Source organism: Typopeltis vanoorti, chromosome 24 (assembly GCF_054136105.1).
Source record: "Typopeltis vanoorti isolate ZY-2024b chromosome 24, IOZ_Tvanoo_1.0, whole genome shotgun sequence".
NCBI lineage: Eukaryota > Metazoa > Arthropoda > Arachnida > Uropygi > Thelyphonidae > Typopeltis > Typopeltis vanoorti.
This window is the reverse complement of record NC_143572.1, coordinates 60,905,751-60,931,154: the sequence shown is the minus strand read 5'-3', so window position 1 is coordinate 60,931,154 and position 25,404 is coordinate 60,905,751. Positions and strand designations below refer to the sequence as shown.

At 36.9% G+C, this 25,404-nt stretch overlaps 1 protein-coding gene across 3 annotated transcripts in view; it reads right to left on the bottom strand.

Moving 5' to 3' along the window:
- Positions 1 to 25,404, bottom strand: part of bel (ATP-dependent RNA helicase bel) — a 312,654-nt gene that overhangs the window by 206,132 nt on the left and 81,118 nt on the right. For all 3 annotated transcript variants that reach the window (XM_090413999.1, XM_090414000.1, XM_090414001.1), the window contains one exon: positions 6,939 to 7,064. In XM_090413999.1, coding sequence (XP_090270125.1) covers positions 6,939 to 7,064 — 126 coding nt within the window. The remainder of the gene's footprint in view (positions 1 to 6,938; positions 7,065 to 25,404) is intronic.

Below are 25,404 nucleotides of genomic sequence, written 5' to 3'. Positions count from 1 at the left end.
TAATACATGTCACCAAAACAGAGACAAAAACAGATGATATCTTTCTAAGTAACAAATACAAGATGTTATACTCAGGCAATAAATCAGGGAAAAGAAGGAGTAGCTATAGTATTCATCTCTAGATATGAGGAGAATCTTCTTGAATGGCAGGCAATATCAAGTAGAGCGATGTGGACTAATATCAGAACTGAATAATGAAACTTATTTGTGCGTATGGTCCATCAGAAGATTCTACTAAGAAAGAAGTGGAGGATTTTTTCGAGGCATTAGGGAAGAAGACAGCTGATGCAACGAAAAAGGAAAAGTTGGTCCTTGTTGGAAATCTAAACAGCAGAATAGGAAATGATTACCAGCCATATAATTCTCATTGACTATGTTACTGTTGAAGTGACGTTTTCCTAATGGTTCATGACAAGAGTATATAGAGGATTTGAAATAAGAAGTGATCAAAATTTGGTGTTGAGCAAAATAAAACTGAACTTCATATTGAAAAGATGAGTCTGCAAGAAAGTTTTGAAACAAATCAAAGTTGAATAGCTATCAGATGTGAACTGACGACGCAAATATTATTCAAGAAAAACTGAAGAGTTTGAAAACAAGAACCAAACTTTGAGATACATTGGCAAACTAAAGAAAACTGATTGATTCAGCCTAAGAGGCATGTGGTGAGGTAATCTGCAAGCAGAGAAGAAAAAAAAAGCATATCAAAAGTTCCTTGCAAGTAAGCTTGTGCTCTCAGGAAATACAGAGAGCAATGTAAGAAAACAAAGCATTGTGTAATAGAGTAAAACTCCGAAGTTACGCGGTAGGTGGGACAAACAAAAAGTGCGTAAGTCGAATTTGCGTAACTCAGGGTATAATTTTGCATATAATTTATATATACAAACATACAAAATATTAGTTATTGAAAGTTTATTTTTCACTTGGTTTTAGACTATAATAAATTTAGTTTAATCCTTTACCCAAGTTTTGCAATGAGTTGCCTGGTGTTGTACTACCTTACCCCAGTGCTGAAGATATTTTCAGGTGCAAACTTTGTTTGTTCACACTTGGATAAAGGATTAAACTAAATTTATTATAGTCTAACCAAGCGAAAAATAAACTACCAACATCTTTCTCTAAATCCAGAGTAATTTAATAAAAAGGTGGCACACCGTTTGGCAACTCCTATAGGTAGAGATGACCTTGCTAATGCTTCTGCCTGGTATCTCCACTTGGGCCTGGCTCCCACTGAAAAGACCTCAATAAAGGTCGAAACTAGTCTGGATTGTGGCCCTTCCCTTAATGCGTAACATTATACATATCCGCAAGGAGATGTGTTTTGCATTATAGGAGATACTGAGATAGGAGAGATGTTAGCTTGCTCCACCTTTGCAACGAGTTGCACTACCTTACCCCAGTCCTGAAGATATTTTCAGGCATAAACTTTGTTTGCTCACACTTGGATAAAGGATTAAACTAAAAATATTAGCTAATTGGGACCAAAAAGGTTTACAAAAACACCTACATTTTTTTAAGAAATATAATCATAATTGTCATTTTGGGTACATAAAAAAGAAAGTTATTTCGATTTCGATGGTTTCATTAAATCTAACAGATTCGTCTGACGGAACAATGTCTTTTTCTTGTCACGCAAAATTTATTCATAGCAAGCCAATGATTTTTTTTATTTCTTGCCTTGTGGCTACAATTCGTTCCTCGTTAGAATCTATGTCCTCCAAAATCTGTAAATCTTTCTTAATTAAGCTGAGAACTTCCGTTAATTTTGCAATTGTCATGTGCTTTTCTAGTAGAACTAGATCTGAGGTTTTGGTATCTTCAGCACTTTGCTCACGCATCTCTATGAGCTAATCGACTGTAAGCTCCTTGTTATGCGAGTCTAACAGCTCGCTGACATCTTCACTGTCGACTTCTAAATCTAACTGCCTGGCAAGGTTGACAACTTCTCGTGCTTCAGCAACTTGATCAGTTTCTGGCAACATTTCCGTTTCGCATTTAAAAAAAGGATGGACAAAACTTTTTCCAGACACCATTCAAGGTTTTTTGGGAAATTTCACCCCAAGAATCTCCGATAATCCTTACAGCATCTAAAACATTAAACTGTTTCCAAAACTCTTTAACAGACACTTGCTCATTTTGCCTCAAAGCTGCATTCAAACTTGCAAACAAACGCCGTGTGTAGTACACTTTGAATGTTTTGATAACACCTTGGTCCATCGGTTGAAGTAAGCTAGTTGTATTTGGAGGCAAGAAAACAACTTTTACACATGGATCAAGATCAATTAAAGTTGCAGGAGGGTGACCAGGTGCATTATCAATAATGAGCATAACTTTCAACAGAATTTTTTTAAACTGGCAATAACGTTCAACTTCAGGTATGAAGTGGTGACCAAACCAGTCTTCAAAAATAGAAGCTGTCACCCAAGCTTTAGAATTTGACTTCCAAATCACTGGCAAGCCAGCTTTAGATTTTTTTTTTTTTTTAGAGCTCTTGGATTTTTGGAGCGATAAATTAAGAGAGGTTTTAACTTGCAATCACCAGCTGCATTTCCACCAAGCATTATTGTCAACCGGCCTTCGGAAGCCTTAAAGCCAGGAAACGTTTTTTCTTCATGTGCGATGAACGTTCTCTTAGGCATCTTTTTCCAGAACAAGCCAGGCTCGTCTACATTAAATATGGTTTGACTGCTATAGCTACCTTCCTCGATGATAGCGTGTCGGGAAAAGAAGACATAGCCTCTTTATGAGTGCTTGCCGCCTCCCACGATGCTGTGCCAGTTACAGCGATTTTTAAATCGGTTGAACCAACCATTACTGGCCACGAAATTTTCTTCTTTGGTCACTTCTCCAGCTTCTACTTTTAGCCTTTCAAAAATCAGCTTGGCTACATATTGTCGTTTGATCAACTGGACAATTTTTTACTCTCACTTGATTATCACACAATAATTTAAGCATCGTTTCCATCTCACCATTAATCCCATGATATTTACAAATTATGCTTGAATTCAATGATTGGGCATTTTTCACAGCAGCGAGAATTCTTTCTTTATCGTTTATGGTTGTTCTTACTGTGGATTCCTGTAGATCGAATTTTTTGCTAGCTCACAACTTTTCATTCCGCCTTAAAAATCCTTAATAATGTTGAGTTTTGTTTCCAAAGTCAATGTTTTTCTTTTCTTGCTAGCTGTAGAAGAATTGGACTTGCTTCTTTTGGACGACGTTACTATTTTTTATGATAAAATTTTTATCAAGAACATAACATTAAACAATTGAAAGGTTTGTAGACTATAAAAATCGTGTATGAATAGAGGCTGTGCGAAACACATCAGTGCTTGTTCACAGCACGTGCAACACTGGCAAATGCAGCTAGCGCTGGAATACGTAAATATAAGAAATCACATAACTCCGGATTCACGTAAGTCAGGGTATTACTGTATTAGCTAAACAAGTCATGGGAAGACCTTGGTAAGAACACGGAAAATCAATATCAGGAAGGTGGTAAAATATTCTGAAAGCTACTTAACAAGCTCAGAAATGAGTAAATGAGAAAAAAGCTCAGGAAAGAGTACTTTGAAATGAATCAGAAGATAAATGTGACATGAAAACTGAAGATAAGCATATTCTTGAGGTATGGAGTAATTACTTTGAAAGAATCCTAAATGAAACAAGCAGTGACAGCATGGTGATAGAAAAGACTCAAGAGGAATCTGAAATATATATATCTGTACTTCAAGAAAAAAACCTGAAATGTGAAAAGACAGCTGGAGTAAATGATATTTGATCAGAAATGCTAAAATATGGAGGTATATAAGTTTTACAGTAGTTAAACTACATAATTCAGAAGGACTGGTCAGAGGATCGAATTCCAGATGATTGGAGTAGAGCACTCATAGCACCCATCTATAAAAAAACGGGAATAAAACTGAATGTGAGAATTACAAAGGAGTTTCCCTATTGACTGTTGCTGGTAAGATCTGTGAAAGTATTTTTGAAAAACAGCTAAGAAAAATTGTGGAAGGGAAGCTTGGAGAAGAATAAGCTGGGTTCAGAGATTGTCAGATTTTCACTTTAAGACAAATAATTGGAAATCATGGGAATATAACAAGGATCTGATCTGTAAAAGCCCATTCAGCCTAATGTATAAATCAAGATGACATATTTGTATATTTGAGTTAGTGCTTCATACATGAAGTACACTCACCTCTGATTACAGTTGATTCCAATGCAATGGACAATTGAGCAAATGAAACATTGCCACCAATCGGTGAGAGTGATCATAGGGTCTTGACTTGGGAGGTGGCTAAAGGTGTAGAATTTTCAATTAAGACAGGGTACATGTGGAATTATCGGGCTGGAAAGTATGACAAGCTTAGGAGTTTGATTGGCTCAGTGCCATGGCATGTACAACTGCAAGGACTAGAAGTTGATAGTGCATGGGAGGTAGTTAAAAAGTGCTTGCATGAAGCAATGGCTGACTGTATACCTAGAGTCCGAATAATAAATCAAGTAGGGGTTAAATGGATGAATAACACCATTAAGCTTGAGCTGCAAAAAAAGAAACAACTACGGAGGGAATTTAAGGAGAAAGGTGACCGGCAGGCACATGAATGGTATAAAGTGCAGGCCAGAAAGGTGACGAGTGTGGTAAGAAAAGCAAAAAAGGATTACGAAAGAACATTGGCCATGCAGGCTAAAGAGAATCCTAAACAGTTTTTTAGATATGTAGCAAGTAAAAGGAAAAATGTACATGGCAGAATGATTTTAAAGAATGCCGATGGTAGAGAGGTAACTGAATCAGTTGAGATAGTTGAGTTACTGAGTGAGCACTTTGCAAGAATATATCATCCAGGTGGTGACATTGCAGAAACAAATAAACCAGTAGATTATACGGGAATTGTGGTGAATGAAGTGGAGGTGAGTAGTCTATTGCATAACCTCAATGTCAATACATCTGTGTGTTTGGATGGTATACCAGCTCGTGTAGTATGAGAAGCAGCTAATGAATTGTCAGTACCTTTGACCATTTTGTTTAATTTGAGTCTCGGGTCTGGGTTAGTCCCGAGCGGGTGGAAGGAGGGGAAAATAGTTCCACTGCATAAAGGTGGTTCCAAGCCCACTGTTGTAAATTACAGACCGATTAGCATATCAGGAATCATTGTCAAGGTCTTAGAGAAATTAGTCAAGAAAAGAATACAGGATTGGATAGATGAAAATGGGATATTGTATGGGGGACAACATGGTTTTGTGAAGGGTAGATCATGCCTCAGTAACTTGCTCACGTTTTATAACACAGTGACAGCTGAACTGGATAGGGGTAATGGGTTTACAGTGATACTTGCCTGTGGTATCCTGTCAAAGCCCTTGCCAAGGCCTTTGACAGGATACCACATGGAACCCTAATCAGTAAACTGGAGCAGATGGGGATAGATATAGGGTTGGTAACATGGATAGGAGGGTGGTTGAAGGAGAGATACCAGAGAGTGGTTTATTCAGGAGTGGAGTCAAAAACACGTCTTGTGACTAGTGGAGTGCCGCAGGGCTCTGTTCTTGGACCACTGCTTTTCAATTTGTTCATCAATGATATTGGAAAGGATTTGAGAGGAAGTGTTCACTTGTTTGCTGATGATGCAAAGTTGGGTAGAGCAATTGTGAGTGCACAGGATGTCAAAATTTTACAGGATGATTTGGATAGTTTGGAGGACTGGGCTAGGAAAAATGGATGTCAGTTTAATGTGGCAAAGTGTAAGGTTATGCACTTTGGGGTGAAAAGAATAGTATCAGTATATCGCATAGGTGGAAACGTACTCCAGGAGATTGATGAGGCCAGGGATTTGGGAGTGCTGGTGGATAGGGAGTTGAAGTTTAGGGGGCACATTGCAAAAGTAACTAAAACAGCTAAATCACTTGGCTTATGAAAAATACTTTAACATGCAGAGAGAAGCAAGTTGTTGTTCCTCTGTATCGAGCCTTGATAAGACCCCATCTGGACTTCTGTGCCCAGTTATGGGCACCAGGGTTTCTTCGTGATGGGGAGAAAGTGGAGAGGGTCCAGAGACGAGTGACCAAGATGATAGCAGGTCTGTGGAATGAACCTTATGAGAATAGGTTGAAGGTTTGTGGGTTGCAGGAATTGGACAATAGGCGAAGGAGTGGTGATATGATTGAGACATTCAAATTACTGAAGGGTTTTTATAAGATTGATCGAGAAGATATTTTTGAAAATATGACTGGTGGTGGGAGGACTAGGGGCCATGCATGGAAGCTGTGCAAGAGCGTGGTTGACAAGGGTGTTAGAGCTAGGTTTTTTACTTGGAGAGTGGTGAATGAGTGGAATAAGCTTCTAGAGTCTGTGGTGGATGCTACGACCGTGAATGAGTTCAAGGCAAGATATGATAGATACTGTGTGAATGTTGAATAGTTGTTCCAGACATGATGTTAGGGCCTCCCTCGATGAGTCTGTCGACTTGTTGGAGTTTCCCGGAACAATAATAATAAACAAGAAGTGGATACAACGTTAAAACTCTACAATACTCTTTATCAGGATCCTTATCCAATTCAAAACAAAATCATTTTATGATTATCATAAATCAAAAATTCACATCCAAGTGCACCTAGTCATGCAGTGGTACTCCTGTAAATCATCAGTTTGTTTTTTGAGAGTTTTACTAATATGCTTTCTTTTATTCTAAAAAATGTAGCATAAAACGGCATACCAGTAAAACATTCATGTTTCGGAATGTTTTACTGATTTGAAAGACAGTATGGAAAACATGTTCAAAGTAAAAACAAGTAATTTTTGCATCATAACAACTAAGTTCAGTTCATTTGTTTAAGTTATTTTCATCTGCAAACTAAAAATATTTTAAAACAAAAATTTAATAAAAGAAACTGTTAAAAATTTCATCCAAGAAAGACGAGTATAATAAGATAATTTTTACGTTTCAAATCTCCTCTATCTGTAGAAAATGTGGTGCGTCCACCCCACTGTGCTTGATTACTTGAATTGGATCCACTAACTTGCTGTGCACTTGGTCGGTTACGAAGATGTGGTGGAATGTAACGCCCTGTAGTGAAAACATATTTATAAATATATTCATACACACACGCATTGCAATATTACATAATGATTTAATGTCAGTATTAATCTAATACAAATTTTTTTACCTATTATCCAGAATAATATATATTCCTCAGCATTCTCCCAATGCCCTAAAACTTTTCTTTCTCCAAAATTATCCGTAATTACAGATAAATAATTGCTAAAAACCTTCATCTGCACACCACACTCCAAAATTATGCTTTTTTGCAAAATTATGCACTCCTTCTTGGCAATACCAATCATAACCAAGCCCATGTTTTTCTATAAGCAGATCTTCACCTAGATAATCTTAACCTTGTGTCCTTTGCCACCACAACTGTATTATTAGTCATTATTTTGAACAGCTTACGTTAATAAATGGAGTAATTATTACTTACTGGAATAAGGGCCTTAATTCTCTACTCCACTCAAGATAAAAATTCACCATATTTCAGATGGCTTAATTCAAAAACCCAAGTTTCCCCATCAGCCTACCTCACAGCTTGTAATGTCTGTAAATAATTAATTAACAAATCGAAATCAGCCTTTGAAGGCAAAAATAAAACATGTCTCTGTTCAAACAGCAGATGAGCCTTCTTAGCCTTGCTGAAACTACTAGATGTAATTTCTCCCTTCCATGCTTCCACATCTCTCGTCCAGATGGTCCAATGGTAAGATCACCTAAACATTAGGTCCATCTCTTGGTATTAGTCTTTCCCTTCAACTCTGGTATAGACAAAAATCATCCCCATTAGACCATCAAAAATACATTCTCTATGATCTAGAAAGATCACAGAAAAATATTTAGATACTTATAAGCCTACTTGTGCAGATAGGTGGTAGACCTCCAACTGTGTTGAAACTCATCATCATCATCAAATTCCTGCCATGTACCCTCAAGGGGTGTTCTAGAATTAACACCTATCCTTTATTGCATATAAAATATGTTACACTTTCCTAGGATCCACATATGGAAGCAATCCTATATCCAGTACATCCATTAAAAAACACTATTGAACTATTGTTCCATTGCCCATTCCTCAATAATAAAAATAACAATGAAATCATTAATTGTGCCCACAATGACTCCACAGATCTCCTAGAAAGTCATACCTACCTTTATGCACAAAACATGAAAAGTCTGAACTACTCATAACTAGTGTTCCATTGCCCTTACCTCAATGAAAATCATAATCAAGTCATTAATTGTGCCACTCTGATTCCATAGAAGATCTCCTAGAAAGCCATACATAGACACATAATGTGAAACACCTGGATTACTCATATGGTGCTAATGACATGTCCAAGGCATATAATTCAATCTGGTATAGAGATCTCCTTACTAAGCATCCATCTTATGGTCTGGCTTCCAACCTTTCTGATCTCTGCTTATTCATTGCAATGTCATGAGTGATGTTTCCCTGTCACCAGGCAAGGTACCAAATGTACCCAGCAATGTGTTAATTCACATGTGTTTTACCCAGCAATGTGTTTACTTCAGGCTTCAAGGTAGCTGAAGAAAGGTTAACTACAGTGTTGGTTTGTAGTTTAGGTTTGGATGCCGAGTTCTTTATTAAACTACAAACCAACACTGTAGTTAACCTTTCTTCAGCTACCATGAAGCCTGAAGCACTCAATGCTTTGTCACGTGGTCACAACTTCGGCATTGCTCCTAAGAAATTACTGGCCGAGGAATTAATGATCCAAATTGAACGCGGGATTCGCCAACTTCCAAACCACATCGCCAACGATATCAGATTGGATGTAGCCTGTGTTCTCAATAAAGCAAAACCTCCAAAATCCAACATATTCATTAATGAATACAAGTCACTACAAGAATTGAAGAGAAACAAAGAAATAGTGATCACCAAAGCGGATAAGGGGAACGCCACTGTGGTACTCAATCTTAAAGACTACACAGGTAAGCTCAAGGCTTTACTATTAGATCGTTCCACTTACCTCCCCATTGATTACAATCCCACCAACTCACAATTTAGAAAACTCCACAGGCTCCTTAAGCAGGTCACTTCTTGGCCTGTGGAGATTACCAACAGACTAAAACCCTATAACTCTAGATCCCCCCCCCCCCCCACATATATGGGCTCCCAAAAATACACAAAGAAAATGAGCCATTACGTCCCATTGTGGATGGCATTGATTCCCCCACTTACAAATTAGCCAAGCATTTAGCCAAAGCGCTCTCACACTATACTGGCAACACACCATCACACATAAAAAACTCAGCCCACTTCAAAGCCAATATAGAAAACCTTACACTCCAACATAATGACATAATGGTCAGTTTTGATGTCTCCTCCCTATTCACGAATGTCCCCCTCAAAGAAACCTTAGAGCTAATCCAAGCTAAATTTCCTTCTGATATCTCAGCCCTATTTCAGTTTACAATGAACTCAGGCTATTTCGTTTGGCAGGAAAAATTCTACAAACAGATAGAGGGGATAGCCATGGGTTCACCACTTTCCCCACCCTTGGCCAACTTCTTCATGGAGACGTTTGAAGAGAAAGCCTTAAACTCAGCCCCATAAAAAACCTACCATATGGCTTCGCTACGTTGATGATGTTTTCGCTATTTGGCCACATGGCCTGGATTCACTCCTCTCCTTCCTAACACACTTAAACAACCAACACCCTGGAAAAAGAGGAAAACAATAACCTCCCCTTCCTAGACACACTAGTCACCCGCTAACCTGATGGAACCTTGGTTTTCTCAGTTTATAGAAAACCCACCCATACAGGCAGATACATTCACCAACAATCCCATCACCCCCCCCCTCACAACAATATGGAGTTATTAAGACATTATTCAACAGGGCAAAAATAATCTGTTCAAATGATCAAGCCCTAACCACTGAACTAAATCACATCCGTGACACTTTCTCAGCCAATGGCTACCCCCTCCAAAAAATACTTAACCCAGTTATCCACAACCCCCTCCCCACAAAAAAGATTACTCTAAATCCATCACCATTCCCTACATTCGAGGCACTTCGGAAAAAATCAATAAAATCTTAAAAAAACATGACTTGACCACTTGCTACAGACCACATAGAAAACTGGCATCCCTTATCCGCTCCACTAAAGACCAACCACTTCCCCTAGACCTACCTGGCATATACCAGGTCCCTTGCAGCTGTAAATTGTCCTACTTTGGCCAAACAGGCAGGACAGCAAATATCAGAATCTCAGAACACAAGGATTACATCCGATTTCACCAGTACAGCCACTCTGGGCTTGCACACCACGCTCTGGATACTCGCCACAGAATAAGATGGAAGAAAGCCACAGTAATACACTGCAGCAAGTTCAAGTATGAAAGACTATTCATGGAATCACCCTCGGCCCTTAGGAACATGCCAAACCTCAACAAATTTGGATGCATGAGACTGCCCCAAATTTGGGAAACTTTTATCAGAACTTCAGCCCAAAGGCCAAGAACTACCAATATAGCCCGCCAGGGGGCACCATCAGGACTTTAGGAAAACGTTAGCTTCCTAGCTTCAGTCTCATTTGCTGTTATTAGTACTTGTGTGCACGTGTCTTGTATTAAGTTCCCAAGAAGATGGCAACGTGACGTTTGCCGAAATATCGGAAAGTATATATTAAAGTTTATTTAATTTATATTTCTAGTACGCTGTCAATTCCTTAAATATTAGTTATCAGATTTCATGTAACATAATGCAAATTTCATAATAGGTTTAATCACTAAATCACAGATCTAAGCTAGCAGGTTCAAAACTGCGGAGTTTTACACAAAATAAGCATGCTATATTATACTGAAACCAAAATATTTTAACATAGTTTATTTTTGATTTTTTTTTTAAAGAAATGGCTGTCTGTTTTAACATAGCATATATAAAGAAAGAACAACAGATAACATATGTGAGATTATCTGATATAGAATTTTTGCTGAGTTATTCATCCAGGGTATCATCAATATAATTTAAAAACTGGAATAAAAACACAATCATAATTAAGAATAAACAATTCAAATAAATATAAAGGTAAAAAAGTAATATACAGCAGTAATAAAAGTATGCACTATCTTAGACAAAGAGTTAAGGAGAACCATTTCCTTCAAAGGACATAACTTCAGCTCATGAGCTCTATTGAGATTAGAGCAATATAGCACAGCTTCACGATATACTTTATCACATGGAATGGGCAACATATTTAAATGTTCTTCTAAGAGACTGGAGAAGGAAAAACTAGCCTATCATGTCTTGAATGAAAAATCATTCAAACCACTACAGAGAAACTACTGTCTTATAAGAATACAGATCTACTGTATCGATTGTGTCAATGAGGCCTCAATAGAGCAAAGGGATTAAGCTTGAAGGACGAGAAACCTGATGGTACTGGTTTTTGAAAAGAACGCAATAAGCATAAGCATGTTAACCAGTGCATGAATTTTCTTTCTAAGTTTACAACAGAAAAAGAGAGCTTACACTAAAAATAGAAAATGACTGACATATTCCCTTTCTAGCTAGGAGACTTCATTTTTCAACATGCAAAAAATTGAAGTTCTCCATCAGTTTTCTATATTACACACTGCGTGAAACCAATCAAGTTGATGAAGAATCATCAATTTCCTGATATCCCAGGAAGGCAGGATTCAGGCTACTATGGAAGCTACATGATTAAGTTTATGTAATTGCTAATATCCTATCAACAATTTTCCTCCTAATTAGTCTATTACTGTCAACCATCCAACTGTCGTATCTAACATTTTGTTCTTGTAAGCACTTTTAACAATCGATCCACCTAGACTTTGGTCTTCCTTCAGGTTTTCTACCTGCTATCTTGGCATCAAACACCTATGTTGCTAACTTTTCTCCTCCCATTCTGTTTAAGTGACCATATTACCACAGATCAGCCCTGCTTGCACATTCTTGAACACAAACAATGTAAAGTTCCTTCCTAATTTCTTCATTTTTAATATGATTCTGCCATTGATGCCTGAATAGATGGCATCAATTCAGTCCCTTAATTTTTCTCAGAACTCTCATATTCATGGTCTTTAATCTTTGATCAAGTGCTTTATTTCTAACCGGCACAAACACTGTCTTGTATACTGCTAGTTGGGTGGATTGGATAATTGCAGTCTTCTTCCATATAAATTTATTCAGTTGGCTCCCCCACTTTACCAGCTTTGCTTATTCTGTTGTCTATTTCCAAATTTAATGTGTCATTTTCACTAAAAAACAGTGCCTACATGGATGAAATATTTTACTTTTTCTACAGGTTCTCCACTGAGAATGCAAGTTTTCTATATTCCTGCCTATGTTTCATAGTTTGGATCTTTACACTGCTGATTTTCATGCCAAATTTGTTACAGCTGTTATTCAATTTAGTTAGAGAATCCTGGAGATTTGCACCAGATGTACTTAGAAGCACATCATCTGCATAAAGCAAATAGCAAAAATTGACATCAGACCTAATGTTACTTTCTTTCATAATGTCATCCATATAGATGACTAAGAGTGGGGAGAGGACACCCTTGCCTTACTCCCTGATTTTAGATCAAATTATCTTCGTGTATTTTCTTCAATTCTAACTGCTCACTGACAACTTAAATATAGACTATGTATTGCTCTATATAATGTTCTATCCCCCCCCCCACATAATTGTATTGTTTTGAACAGCATTTCTCTGGCCAACTTGTCATATGCTTTTTCCAGATCTATAAATCTTAAATACAAATCCTTGTCACATACCCATGATTTCTTAACTATTTCTTGTAAAGTGAAAACCTGATCGTGACAACCTCTATTTGGCCTGAACCAGCAGGGTTCAGGCCAAATATCCAAGTTTATTTTCCACAAATTGCTTATCGGCTTTTCAAATATGCTTGCATACATTTTATTTACCTGGTGCACTTAATAGAGAAATTCCCCTGTAATTCTTGCATTCAGCTTTATTCCCTTTTTTTATAAGTAGAAACTATAAAAGCTCTGCTGCAATCTTCTAGAATTCGACCTTCTGAGCCCAATGAATTATGCAGGGTAGCTGCTGCAAAAAGTTTTATATTTCCATATTTGAGCATTTCTGGTTGGATATCATCTATTCCAGCTGCCTTTCAACATTTCAAATTTTTGATGAAAACAAATTTGTAAATGATGCAAATTTTTTTGTTTGTTCCTGTTTTGTTTGTCACTGTTTGTTTCGTTTGACAATTTTTCAAAGTAATCACACTCCAGACATCTAGGATATCTTCATATTCAGTTGCAAATCATTTTTTTTCTTCCCCTTTTCCACCTTTGAATCTGCTTACAATAACTCTTTCCCTCATTTCTAAGCTGTTCAAGAGCCTCCAAATCTTGCCACATTCCTGATATTTACCTTCTATATAATTACCCAAGTCTTCCCATGACTTTTCACACATCTTATCTTGTTCATTTTTCTCTGTATTATTTTAGGCATCTACTTTCTTCTTTTTGTTAACTTCTTGTATCCACAATGGTGTCATTTTTCTTGCAGACAACTTCATCAACATGCCTCACTAAAAAACAATGTTTTCTTCTAATTTCAAATCCTCTGTACACTCTTATATTCTGAACTAGCATGAAGATATCACAATTAATAATGACATATTCAATGACAGGAGAACCTTTTGTGGAGCCTAAGCACAGATAATTTTCATTGTCCATTTCTCCCATTTTAAACTTGGCCCACATAACTCTACTTGAAACTGCCTTACAATCTAAAAATTTATCTTCATGTTTGAAGTTGAGTGCTTTCCTTAATTGTTATTGTCCGAATATAACATCCTATTATTATTATTTAGTATGATCTCATCTATTTTTGTCTTCTTTGTCTCAGTAATGCTAATTATAGTCATGTTGTACTTTTCCAGTTCTGCAAGTTCGATTTCCTTTCCATTGGTACTCCTTATACTGATGGTTCCTAACTACAATTCTACAAAAGTCAATACAGAGTGCAATTTATTCAGATACCTGCTAACGGGACACAGCATGTGAAGGTGAAGATTGGACATTAGCTCAGAAGTCCCAATCAATTCTCTGCACTGATTAGAGGTGATGTGGAGATCTCCTCCTAGTTATTTGGCTTTGACCATTAAGTACCCCTAATGAAAAATCATGAGATATACAAAAAGGGTAAATGAAAGTTTTTTTCCACTATTTCTGAAGTGAATTGTTAACTTGTATGGACAGCATCAATTTCTGTAAGAAAAGTATGGAGCTGTATGTAGAACCAGTCCAAACAGTGCACACAAGAACATACCTGTACCAGATCAAATGCGGAAAAAATATTGTACAGAATATGCTGCTCAATGTTCCATAAATAATTAGTTATTTATGGAACATTGAGTACTATCAAAATCTTATTTATCATGCACATGTTCTGTACTTCCCTGGAAGCACATGAGAAATTAAAATACAGTTGCCCTAAGATGTTTTGCTTTACAATAATCCACTCATATCATGATTTTCGATTATGATCAATGTCCATTTATACAACCCCACATTCACCATTAAGAATCACAAAATGAGCAGGTTTTGTGGACAACCTATTCACAAAGTTGTTGCTCATTGCATTCAGATGTGTTATTCGATGTTCTGCTGTGAATTATAACATTCTATTTTACTTTTGTTAATAATGGCAGAGAAAATCAAGTAACAGTACTGTTTCTTCAGTTGAAAAAAGGGAAGACTCAAACTTCTTACATTAGATTCCAAAATTAAAATGATTAAATTTAGGGATAAGACATATTCTAGACCAATTATGCCTGTTATAGATAAATATGCAGAGAAAATAAAAGACTATCTACCATTCAACATTTCTAACTTATTTGCAAACATTATTCTAAATTTTAAGTTTGCACCACTGACATAACTAAATGCTTTACATTTATGTTCATTATGCACATATATAACTGCTTAAAGTAGTTATTAAAGTATTACATGAATACACCAATTATATAATTGGTTTAATCCTTTATCCAAATGTAAGCAAACAAAGTTTGCACCTGAAGTATTTTCAGGACTAGGGCAACTCGTGGCAAAGGTGATATAACTTCTCATTACTTGCCTTAGTATCCCATAATGTAAAGCACATCGCCTTGCAGACATGTATAATGCTATGCATTAAGCGAAGGGTCACTACCCAAACCGGTTTCCACCTTTATTGAGGTCTCATCAGTGGGAGCCAGACCCAGAGTTGGTGATACTAAGTTGGAAGTAATGGAGAAGTCATATTTCCATATGTGAGTTGCCAAAAGGTGTCACACCTCATTATTCTCTGGATTTTTTTTTTTTTTTTTTTTTTTTTTTTTGTTCGAGTTGCTCCAGTCCTGAAAATAATTCAGGCACAAACTTTGTTTGCTTACGCTTGGATAAAGGATTAAACCAAATATAAAATTGGTAGCATAGGGTGTACAGTGACACAATAATGCCTAGAAATCAGTGGCTGTGATTGGTTATTGTGTCAACTAATCCAATTGAACGTTGTCATTTGTCATGAGTTGCAGTTTTTGTTTTCTGAGTTTCATATAAATCGTCGTTTCATAAAAATTCAAATTTCATTTGAATCGCCGTTTGGTGTCGCACTGATTAGATTGTCGGCTTCTGAAAAGATTAGTAGTATTTTGTGTTAACATTAGATATTTTACTAAAATTTTAAGTAGTATTGTTTGCTTTTTGTTTCTTGGTGTGTCTGTGAAATTTTTGCGTGTTTTCTGTTAATTTAATTATTATTTTTAAGATAAGATAGCGTACACATGGCACCGATAAAGAAAAAAATGGCGGCCAGGTCGCCATGTTTGTTTAAGAGTTTTGATGTAAACGAATTTATGCAATGTTCTGTCTGTGAGATGTATGCCTTGCGAAGAGCGGTGGGAGTCTGGTTAGAAAGTGATAGTGGAGTTAATATGTGCAGAAAGTGTAAAGAGAATGAGGATTTCGAGCGTGTTTCGTGTGTCGAGAGTGACATCGTTAACGATAGTCAGAATGTAGAAAATGGTGGTGTGCTAGAGAATTGCATGGTAGTGCCAGATAGGTGTGAGAGCGTCACTGAAAGTGTAAATGAATGTAGAAATACAGAAAGAATAAATGATTTGATCGATAATGAAAATGGTAAGATAAATGCGAGTAGCGAAATTACCCGTTTGAACGGTGCGATACACAGAGCTAAAAGACAACTGGAGCGTATGGAAAAAAGTGTGTTGAACGCACCGACAAATAACCGGCGGAAGTCTGTGACGGCAAATAATAGAATGTTCGTAAACGTCAATAAAATGAAGGAGCGAGTGCTGTATGGGGATTCGCTATTAAGAGGTGTAATAATTGAGAGTTTAACAAAGTCGTACCAGCCGGGTGCGAACATAAAGGACATCAGCGAATCTATTCGATTGCAAAAACAGAGGATGAAAGAGATGATAATCGTGGCAGAAACGAATGATTTGAAAGAGGACAAAATGGAAATGATAGAGGATGTGAGGGAGTTATTTGAGGTAGCAAAAGAGAAGAGTGAGAGAGTTAGGATGGCGAGTATCTTAGCGCAGTATGACAGCAAAGTGTTTAGAAGGAGGGCCATAATTGCCAATGACTTTATGCGTGGGTTATGCATGGAGAGTGGTGTGGAATTTGTGGATGTGTGGAATGAGTTCAATGGGCGAAAGGACTTATATAAGATGGATGGGTTACATTTGAATGGAGTTGGTGTACGGAGACTTGAAAAGTGTTGATGAATGATGTGGAAGTGCATGTACAGACTCAGGGAAAGTAGATTTATTAAGAGGGGGGGGGAGTAGATATGCAGACTTTAGGGAGGCAGTTAAGTGTATGAATGAGCATATTATGCTCGAGTGAGTACGATGGACAACAAATCAGAATGGGATAGTTAGTATAAGGCATCAAAGTAGGGATGGGACAAATGGGCTTCTGCGATTCATGTACACTAATGCCAGGAGTATTAGGAACAAGAAGGAAGAGTTTTTGGCTATGGTTGGCACTTCCAGGCCACAGGTTGTTGGTATTAGTGAAACATGGCTGACATAAGATGATAAAGCTAGTGGGATTGAATGCAACGGGTATAGCGTGTTCAGGAGTGACAGGGTGAATAAAAAGGAGGGGAGGAGTGTTATTGATGATAGCTGATGAGCTTCAGCCAAGGAGTATAGAAGTTGAACTGCAGGATAGGGAAAAAAGCACATTTGAGGCTGTTTGGTGTGAGATAGAATCTAGCAGAACAAAATATACAATTGGGTGCTGCTATAGACCAGGTGATGGAATAGATGGTGGGGATAGTATGCATAAGCAAATAGAAGAAATGAGTGGAAGGAGGATAATTATTATGGGTGATTTCAATTATGGTAACATTGACTGGAAAGAGGAGAGGGCACAAGGGAGGAATGAATTGGATTTTATGCGGTTATTAAGGGACAACTATCTACGGCAACATGTAGTGGAAAATACCAGGGGGCAGAGAGTGCTGGATCATGACCATGTTGCCACCAATTGGTGAGAGTGACCATAAGGTCATGTCTTGGGAGGTGGCTAAAGGAGTCGAATTTACAATTAAGACAGGGTACATGTGGAATTACCGAGCTGGAAAGTATGACAAGCTTAGGTGTGTGCTTGGCTCAATGCCATGGCATGTGAAACTGCAAGGGCTGGATGTTGATAGTGCGTGGGAGGTGGTTAAGAACTGTTTGCAGGAGGCAATGGTTGACTGTATACCAAGAGTCCGAATAATAAATCAAGTAGGGGTTAAATGGATGAATAACACTATTAAGCTTGGGCTGCAAAAAAAGAAACAATTGTGGAGGGAATTTAAGGAGAAGGGTGACCATCAGGCGCAGGAACAGTATAAAGCTCAGGCCAGGATGGTAACGAGGGTGGTAAGAAAAGCAAAAGCAGATTACGAAAGGAAATTGGGCACACAGGCTAAAGAGAATCCCAAACAGTTTTTTCAATATGTTGCAAGTAAAAGGAAAAATGCTCATGGTAGAATGATCTTAAAAAATGCTGAGGGGAGGGAGGTAACCGAATCATTCGATATTGTGGAATTACTGAGCGAGCACTTTGCAAGAGTATATCATCCAGGTGGTGACTTTGCAGGAATGGAAGAACCAACAGCTTATACTGGAATTGTGATGAATGAAGTAGAGGTAACTAGTCTATTACAGAACCTCAAAGTCAATACATCTGTGGGATTGGATGGTATACCAGCTTGTGTCGTACGTGAAGCGGCTAAAGAATTGTCAGTGCCCTTGATTATTTTGTTTAATTTAAGCCTCAGGACTGGGTCAGTCCCAAGGGGGTGGAAAGAGGGGAAAATAGTTCCGCTGCACAAAGGTGGTTCCAAGGCTGCTGTTGAAAATTACCAGCCAATCAGCATAACAGGAATCATTATCAAGGTCTTAGAGAAAATAGTCAAGAGGAAAATACAAGATTGGATAGAAGAAAATGGGATACTGTATCGGGGACAGCATGGTTTTGTGAAGGGTAGGTCATGCCTCAGTAACTTGCTCACGTATTATAACACAGTGACAGCTGAACTGGATAAGGGTAATGGGTTTACAGTGATTATACTGGACCTTGCTAAGGCCTTTGACAGGATACCACATGGAATTCTAATCAGTAAATTGCAGCATATGGGGATGGACATAGGGTTGGCGAGATGGATAGGAGGGTGGTTGACGGAGAGATATCAGAGAGTGGTTTACTCAGGAGTAGAGTCCACAAGACGGCCTGTGACTAGTGGTGTGCCACAAGGATCTGTTCTTGGACTACTGCTGTTTAATTTGTTCATAAATGATATAGGAAAGGATCTGAGAGGAACAGTTCATTTGTTTGCGGATGATGCGAAGTTGGGTAGGGCAATAGTGAATGCAGATGACGTCAAAATTTTGCAGGATGATTTGGATAGATTGGAGGTCTGGGCTAAGGAGAATGGATGTCAATTTAATGTGGCAAAATGTAAGGTTATGCATTTTGGGGTGAAAAGATTGGCGGCAGTTTACTGCATTGGTGGAACAGTGCTCAAGGAAATTGATGAGGCATGAGATTTAGGAGTGTTGGTGGATAAGGAATTGAAATTTAGGGGACACATTGCAAAAGTGGCCAAATCAGCTCATCAAATCACTTGGTTGCTGAAGAATACGTTGACATGCAGAGACAAGCAGGTTATTGTTCCTTTGTATCGAGCCTTGATAATACCCCATCTCGACTACTGTGCTCAGATTTGGTTACCTAGGTTTCTTCTTGATCGGGAGGAGGTGGAGAGGATCCAGAGGCGAGTGACCAAGATGATAGCAGGTCTGTGGAATGAACCTTATGAGAACAGGTTGAGGATTTGTGGGTTGCAAAAATTGGTTGATAGGCGGAGGAGGGGAGATATGATTGAGACATTCAAATTACTCAATGGTTTCTATAAAATTAATTCGGAGGATATTTTTGAGAACAGGGCTGGTTGTGGGAGGACTAGGGGACATCCATGGAAACTGGGCAAAAGTGTGGTTAGTAAAGGTGTTAGAGCTAGGTTCTTTACTTTTAGAGTAGTGAATGAGTGGAATGCGCTCCCTGAGTCTGTGGTGGATGTTGTGACAGTGAATGAGTTTAAGGCGAGATATGATAGATACTGTATGAATGTCGAATAGTTGTGATGAATATGATTTGGGGCCTCCCTCGATGAGTCTAATGACTCCCTGGAATTGCCCGTAATAATAGTAATAGTAATAATATCTAGCGCCCCAATATAAACAAGTTTTTAATATATAATTTTTTATAAATAATTTATTATTATTATTACATAACACTTCCAGGGAGTCCAAGGCTCTTCAAGGGAGGGCACCTGCTCTACAACACTCAGTCTTCACCCCTCGATCCACCAGATACAACTAACCACACCTACACCAACGCCATCTACCACCCACCACCTACACCACTGGTATTTCCACATACAATCACAAATATCCATGCCCAATGGGATTAGAACCCGCAAGCTTTTGGCTGGAGAGCAGAAATGCTAACCACTTGGCCAACTAGGCTGGTGACATATAAAGCAAATTCAATGAATTGATACGTGGATAGGCTTATGTGTTCGTCAGACATGTTGTAATAGGTTTCACGGTATAAAAAGAACACAGATGGTTAAGAAAATAACTATTTATTAACTTAAAAGCTAATATTTCGCTGGTATTATATCCAGCATCTTCAGAGCACACAACACAAAGTTTGTTACAAAGGCAAGACAACCACAATCCGGTGTAAAAGTGGGGATAGTATAAGTGATTGCAGCGTGCAACACAAGACTAAAGTCCTAATATGGCGTCATCTAGGTAAAAAAAAATTTAAAGTTTTGAAATAGTAGTCCAAATGATAAAAAATAAAAGTAATAAATATTAATTTGGTCTTAGGATGACTGTCTCCCAAATCTTTGGTAGATTTATACAGCCATACTTGTTATGGTTTGGAGTATGTTTCAAGGCTTCTGTTGATTCCAGGAACAACCTCTCTGACTTGTAGAAGCTTCTGTGTATTACTTTTGTTTCTTTCCAATTGATCCTGTGTGCAGGGGTATCCAAAGCATGGTCTGCCAGACCCAACTTACCATAGCAAAAGTGTCGGATATATTTTTTGTGTTCACTGAGGCGGATGTCCACATTTCTTTCTGTCTGTCCGTAGTAGGCTTGATGGTTATTTTCTTAACCATCTGTGTTCTTTTTATACCGTGAAACCTATTACAACATCAATGAATTGATAATTTAAAGGCATATAAAACAAAACACTTTTCAAAGCAATACAGGAAATAAGTAAAAATATAGTTCACAGCAGTTCACTCTACTAGCATATGCTAGTTAATTCCATATTCCTGGAGATAGGAGATGATTACTGATTGTAGCGATTGCTTTTTTCTCCAGCTTTTATGTTGGTATAATCATAAAATAGAAATAGTGCTGGATATTTAAATACAGTTGATTCTTGAACAACACGGGTTTGAATTACGTGGGTTCATTTATATGTGGATTTTTTTAAAATAAATATATTGAAAAATAATATAAATCAAGTGGATATTAAATCAAGACCATTTCAAAGCCAAATGCAGAAACTATGAAAGTTTTGTACAAAATCTGACGAGAGAGCCGGGGACTCTCTGGTCAGGTTTCGTACCCACCGGCACCCATGAGCCGCCCCAGCACAGACCTTATAGAAAACATGATTGCCCACTGAGTCCATATATTCACCCTTTACTAGTCCACTCTGACAAGGCTTCACCAGCCCAACAGCTGCCTCAAGCTGGTTGGCTCCCCTCAGAGACCAGGCAGTAACCCCAAGAGATCAAAATCTCTCATTCTGCACTAAAGAACTCGAAGTGTCAGAGAGGTACACTTTTCACAAGTGAATCCTTGGATGGCACGCAAAGCACTTGCCAAAACAAAGAGCCAAAAGGCTTCAGTTCGGTGGCTCGTTATTTCAGTGAACACTCCATGCACTGACCAAGAGTCGGTCCAAGAAAAACACCTCTCCGACACCTCGAGCTCCCCACAACCGAAAGATAGCCCCTGCTCTCTCAAAGTCTCCACTCGGTCTCTGAGGAGAACCAACCAGCTTCCAGGCAAGTAAAACCCCACCAAAAGAAGGTGAATATTTGGATGATTGGGCAAGCGATCATGCCCTCCATAAGGTCCATGCCAGGGCAACTTGCAAATACCGGCGAGTGCACTCCCACAAGCTCCCTGGTTAAACTTCATACGAAACCCCCACAGCCCCCCACATTCTGCCCCAAAACAATGCTGGATTTAATTATATTGGAAAATTTTTGAGATTTGCAACAATTTGAATAAACTCTTAGACAAACTGTTTTGTCTACAAATATCTAAAAAATTAAGAAAAAGGCATGTCATGATGCATAAAATATATGCAGATACTAGTCTATTTTATCATTTACTACCATAAAATATACACATTATAAAAAGTTAAAAATTTATCAAAACTTATGCACAAACACTTACAGACCATACATGGCACCATTTGCAGTCAAGAGAAATGTAAACAAATGTCAAGATGTTGCATTAAATCATAACTGAATAAAATTAACTGTTATTAATTAGTTAAATGTAATCAATTAGCATAGAATAAAAATTTTATAACGATTCATTCATTAGTATATATGCTAGCCTACTGTGAAGTAATCTTATCAGTTAAACTAGCTACCATAAAGCAATCATATTGCTGCTGCTTCGTTATCAATGCACGAATCATCATACTTTTAAATAATGAATTTCTTTTTCATGTTATCTTTTCATTTTTGATGTCTGGAGTTAGCAATATGTATAACATCTACAGTGTTTCATATAAGACAATATTGAGGTAGATACTGACAGACATACGATTCATCTTGTAAATAGATGTCATAAATTTACAGTATTGATAAATACAGTACAGTATTCTAAATGTATTTTCTCTTCCTTATGATTTTCTTAATAACAGTTTCTTTTTTCTAGCTTACTTTATTGTAAGAATACAGTATATAATACATATAACACACAAAATATGTGTTAATCGACTGTTTATGTTATCGGTAAAGCTTCCATTCAATATTACGCTATTAGGGGAGTCAAAAGTTATACATAGATTTTCGATTGTGTAGGGGACTGGAGCCCCTAACCCCAATGTTGTTCAGGGGTCAACTGTGGATACTTTGCTTGGTGCAGAAAAACAAGCAAGTGATGCAATACAAAAGAAAATCTTGAGATATTTTCTATGCAATGATTAATATTTAAAAAAAATTCTGCTGAAAAAAACTGTGGCATGCCATATGTACTTAACGCGTAAAATTGTGTTTGCCTGGTGTAGAAAAGATATGGTACATGGTTAAGAAGCTCTATTGCCTAAGAGATGTAGTGGATGAGCCTTCCATTCAGCTATCTAGGATGCCAATAAAGATAAAGGTTACCAATGAATTTAAAAAGTTGAGTTTCAGCTCAGCACCTTCCCATCCCGATTTTACTTGTCATGAACTTGTCAATGACAAGTTATATACCTATGACAAATTGATACCACAGAATAATTAAACTAACAAGAAACTCTGAAGATCAAACATATTTATATGCAGTCAAACATCCTAGATGATGAAAATCAACAAGCACCAGTCTCTTTAATGCTAAGAATCTAACTCACAGTCTGTTGGGTAGCACATTAGAGATGTTATCTATGAGTCAGGCTAGCAGAGCATATAGTCAATCTCGGTTAATATGTACTTTCAAGTAAAGCTAATTTATCATTAAAGTTTTTTTTATAATTTCTTAGGATATAGATTCAAAACATAATCCATGAACTATAAATGTTCAAAAATCATTCTGCTCCTAATGAGAAAATCAGATAAATACTAAAATTTAATTATCATTTATATCTTATTAAAAATAATTTATATTTTAATATAAATTATTAAATTTATATTAAATTTTACTGTTAATACTAAACCTGAGTATAAAAGGAAGTTATCTGAAAAATTTTCATTTTTCAGATAACTTCCATATGCAAAAAAATACATAGAATCAGTGTTGTTCCCATTTGGTCAGTGAACACAATTCACCACTCAAGATTTCTAGAAAATTGAAAGTGACTGCAATGGAGCGATATCCCACCCATCTGATATGGTGTTCAGCAGTCTGGGTCAGCTGACCCAGACATACTGTGCTGAAAGAAGATTCAATCTATGCACATTCATGTCTAACCAACAGATTGACCTGTCTCACTACAGTATGCAAACCAACAAATTTAATTAAAATAATGATGCAAATACATAAGCTTAAAGTATAATCATAGAGATACATTTTGAGCTAGTGAAACTTAACTATTAAAATGCATCTATCTTATTTTATTTCTTGAACGTGAGCTTCAATCCAAACAGAAAAATCAGTTAAATATCGATATGAATATTAAATATTCTAGATTAATATCTTAAGTTACCTTTCATACACCATCAAAGGTAAACAACTGAAAGTATAAGGTCAAATGTAATTACAGCTGATTTTCATGTTTGCAGGATGGAAAAAAAAAAAAAACATCCGATTTTCTGGGAATGAGGAAAATAATAAGTACCTTCATATGAAATGAAAGCATTTACAGGAAGGTTTTGCAAATCATGTTGTTTTTACCTTTTATCTTTGAATTCAGGGTCTATTAAAGAAGTTCGATTTAAAGAGTACATTTTTATTGAATGTCCATAATGCATACCACTATAATTAATTTGTAAAATACAAATTTTTTCAGTAGTATCTTTTTATATGCATTAGTAAAAATTCTAGACAAGTTACTAAACCACAAATTAATTTCTTGGATGGTCTTTTGTTCAATTCAGATGTGCTAAAATTAGAACAGCTAATAAAGAATCTATTATTTTACTTGCTAATATCTCCCCCCACCCCACCGAGGTTCCATTATTTGCAAATTGTTTATTGGAGTTGAATTTAATGAAATAACTCAGAAAGTAAAAAGCCTAGTTTGTATTCCATTCAAAAGATGCTGGAGAAATTTTTTATGAGACTGACTTCTGAACAATTTTTTGATCTATGGTCCATTGTGGTTAACATGAACCCAGTATGTATATAATGTATTAAGGATACAAGAACATTAGGAACTACAAAATAACTTATAGACAATGACAGGTGGCATTCACTGCAATATTGCAAAGTGAAGAATTAAAAATGTGAAGACATACATTTTTTTGTTGTTGTTTTTTGTTTTCATTGTGTCCCATTGAGCACCAAGTTAATACTCAATGAAATTAAATATTTTAAAGTAATCTGATAAAAATATTTTTGTATAAAATCTTATGGCATAGCATGCATACTTATATATACATGTGTTAGCAAAAATAAACTTATAAATTCCAAAATATTCACTTCATATTCTATTTTACTATTTTTTTTTTAAGTGCTAGAGACTTCAGTTGCATGTTTTATTTTATTTTATTTATTTTTAATCTTTGCACACACAATATCACATTATTCAAATGAAATGTACTCTATGAGGGCAGTATGCTACTACCTTCTAACTGAGCAGTCACAAACACTTGGCAATTACAAAATTTCAGAAATTTACCATTTAAAGATGAAATTAACTTATTTGCCCATATTTACAGTGGGAAACAGTATTGATGATCTACTAAATATTCTGTTTTCTGCCAGAGCTTTCGTGGATTGTATGATTGTAGTCGAAGGAGATAAGCCTTGACCCCTATTCCAAATTTACTATTATATTTACATCTTTGAGCGATTCAAATATAGCGTTCTCATTCATTATTGTTTTCTAATAAATCTTAAAACAAAACATATGTTC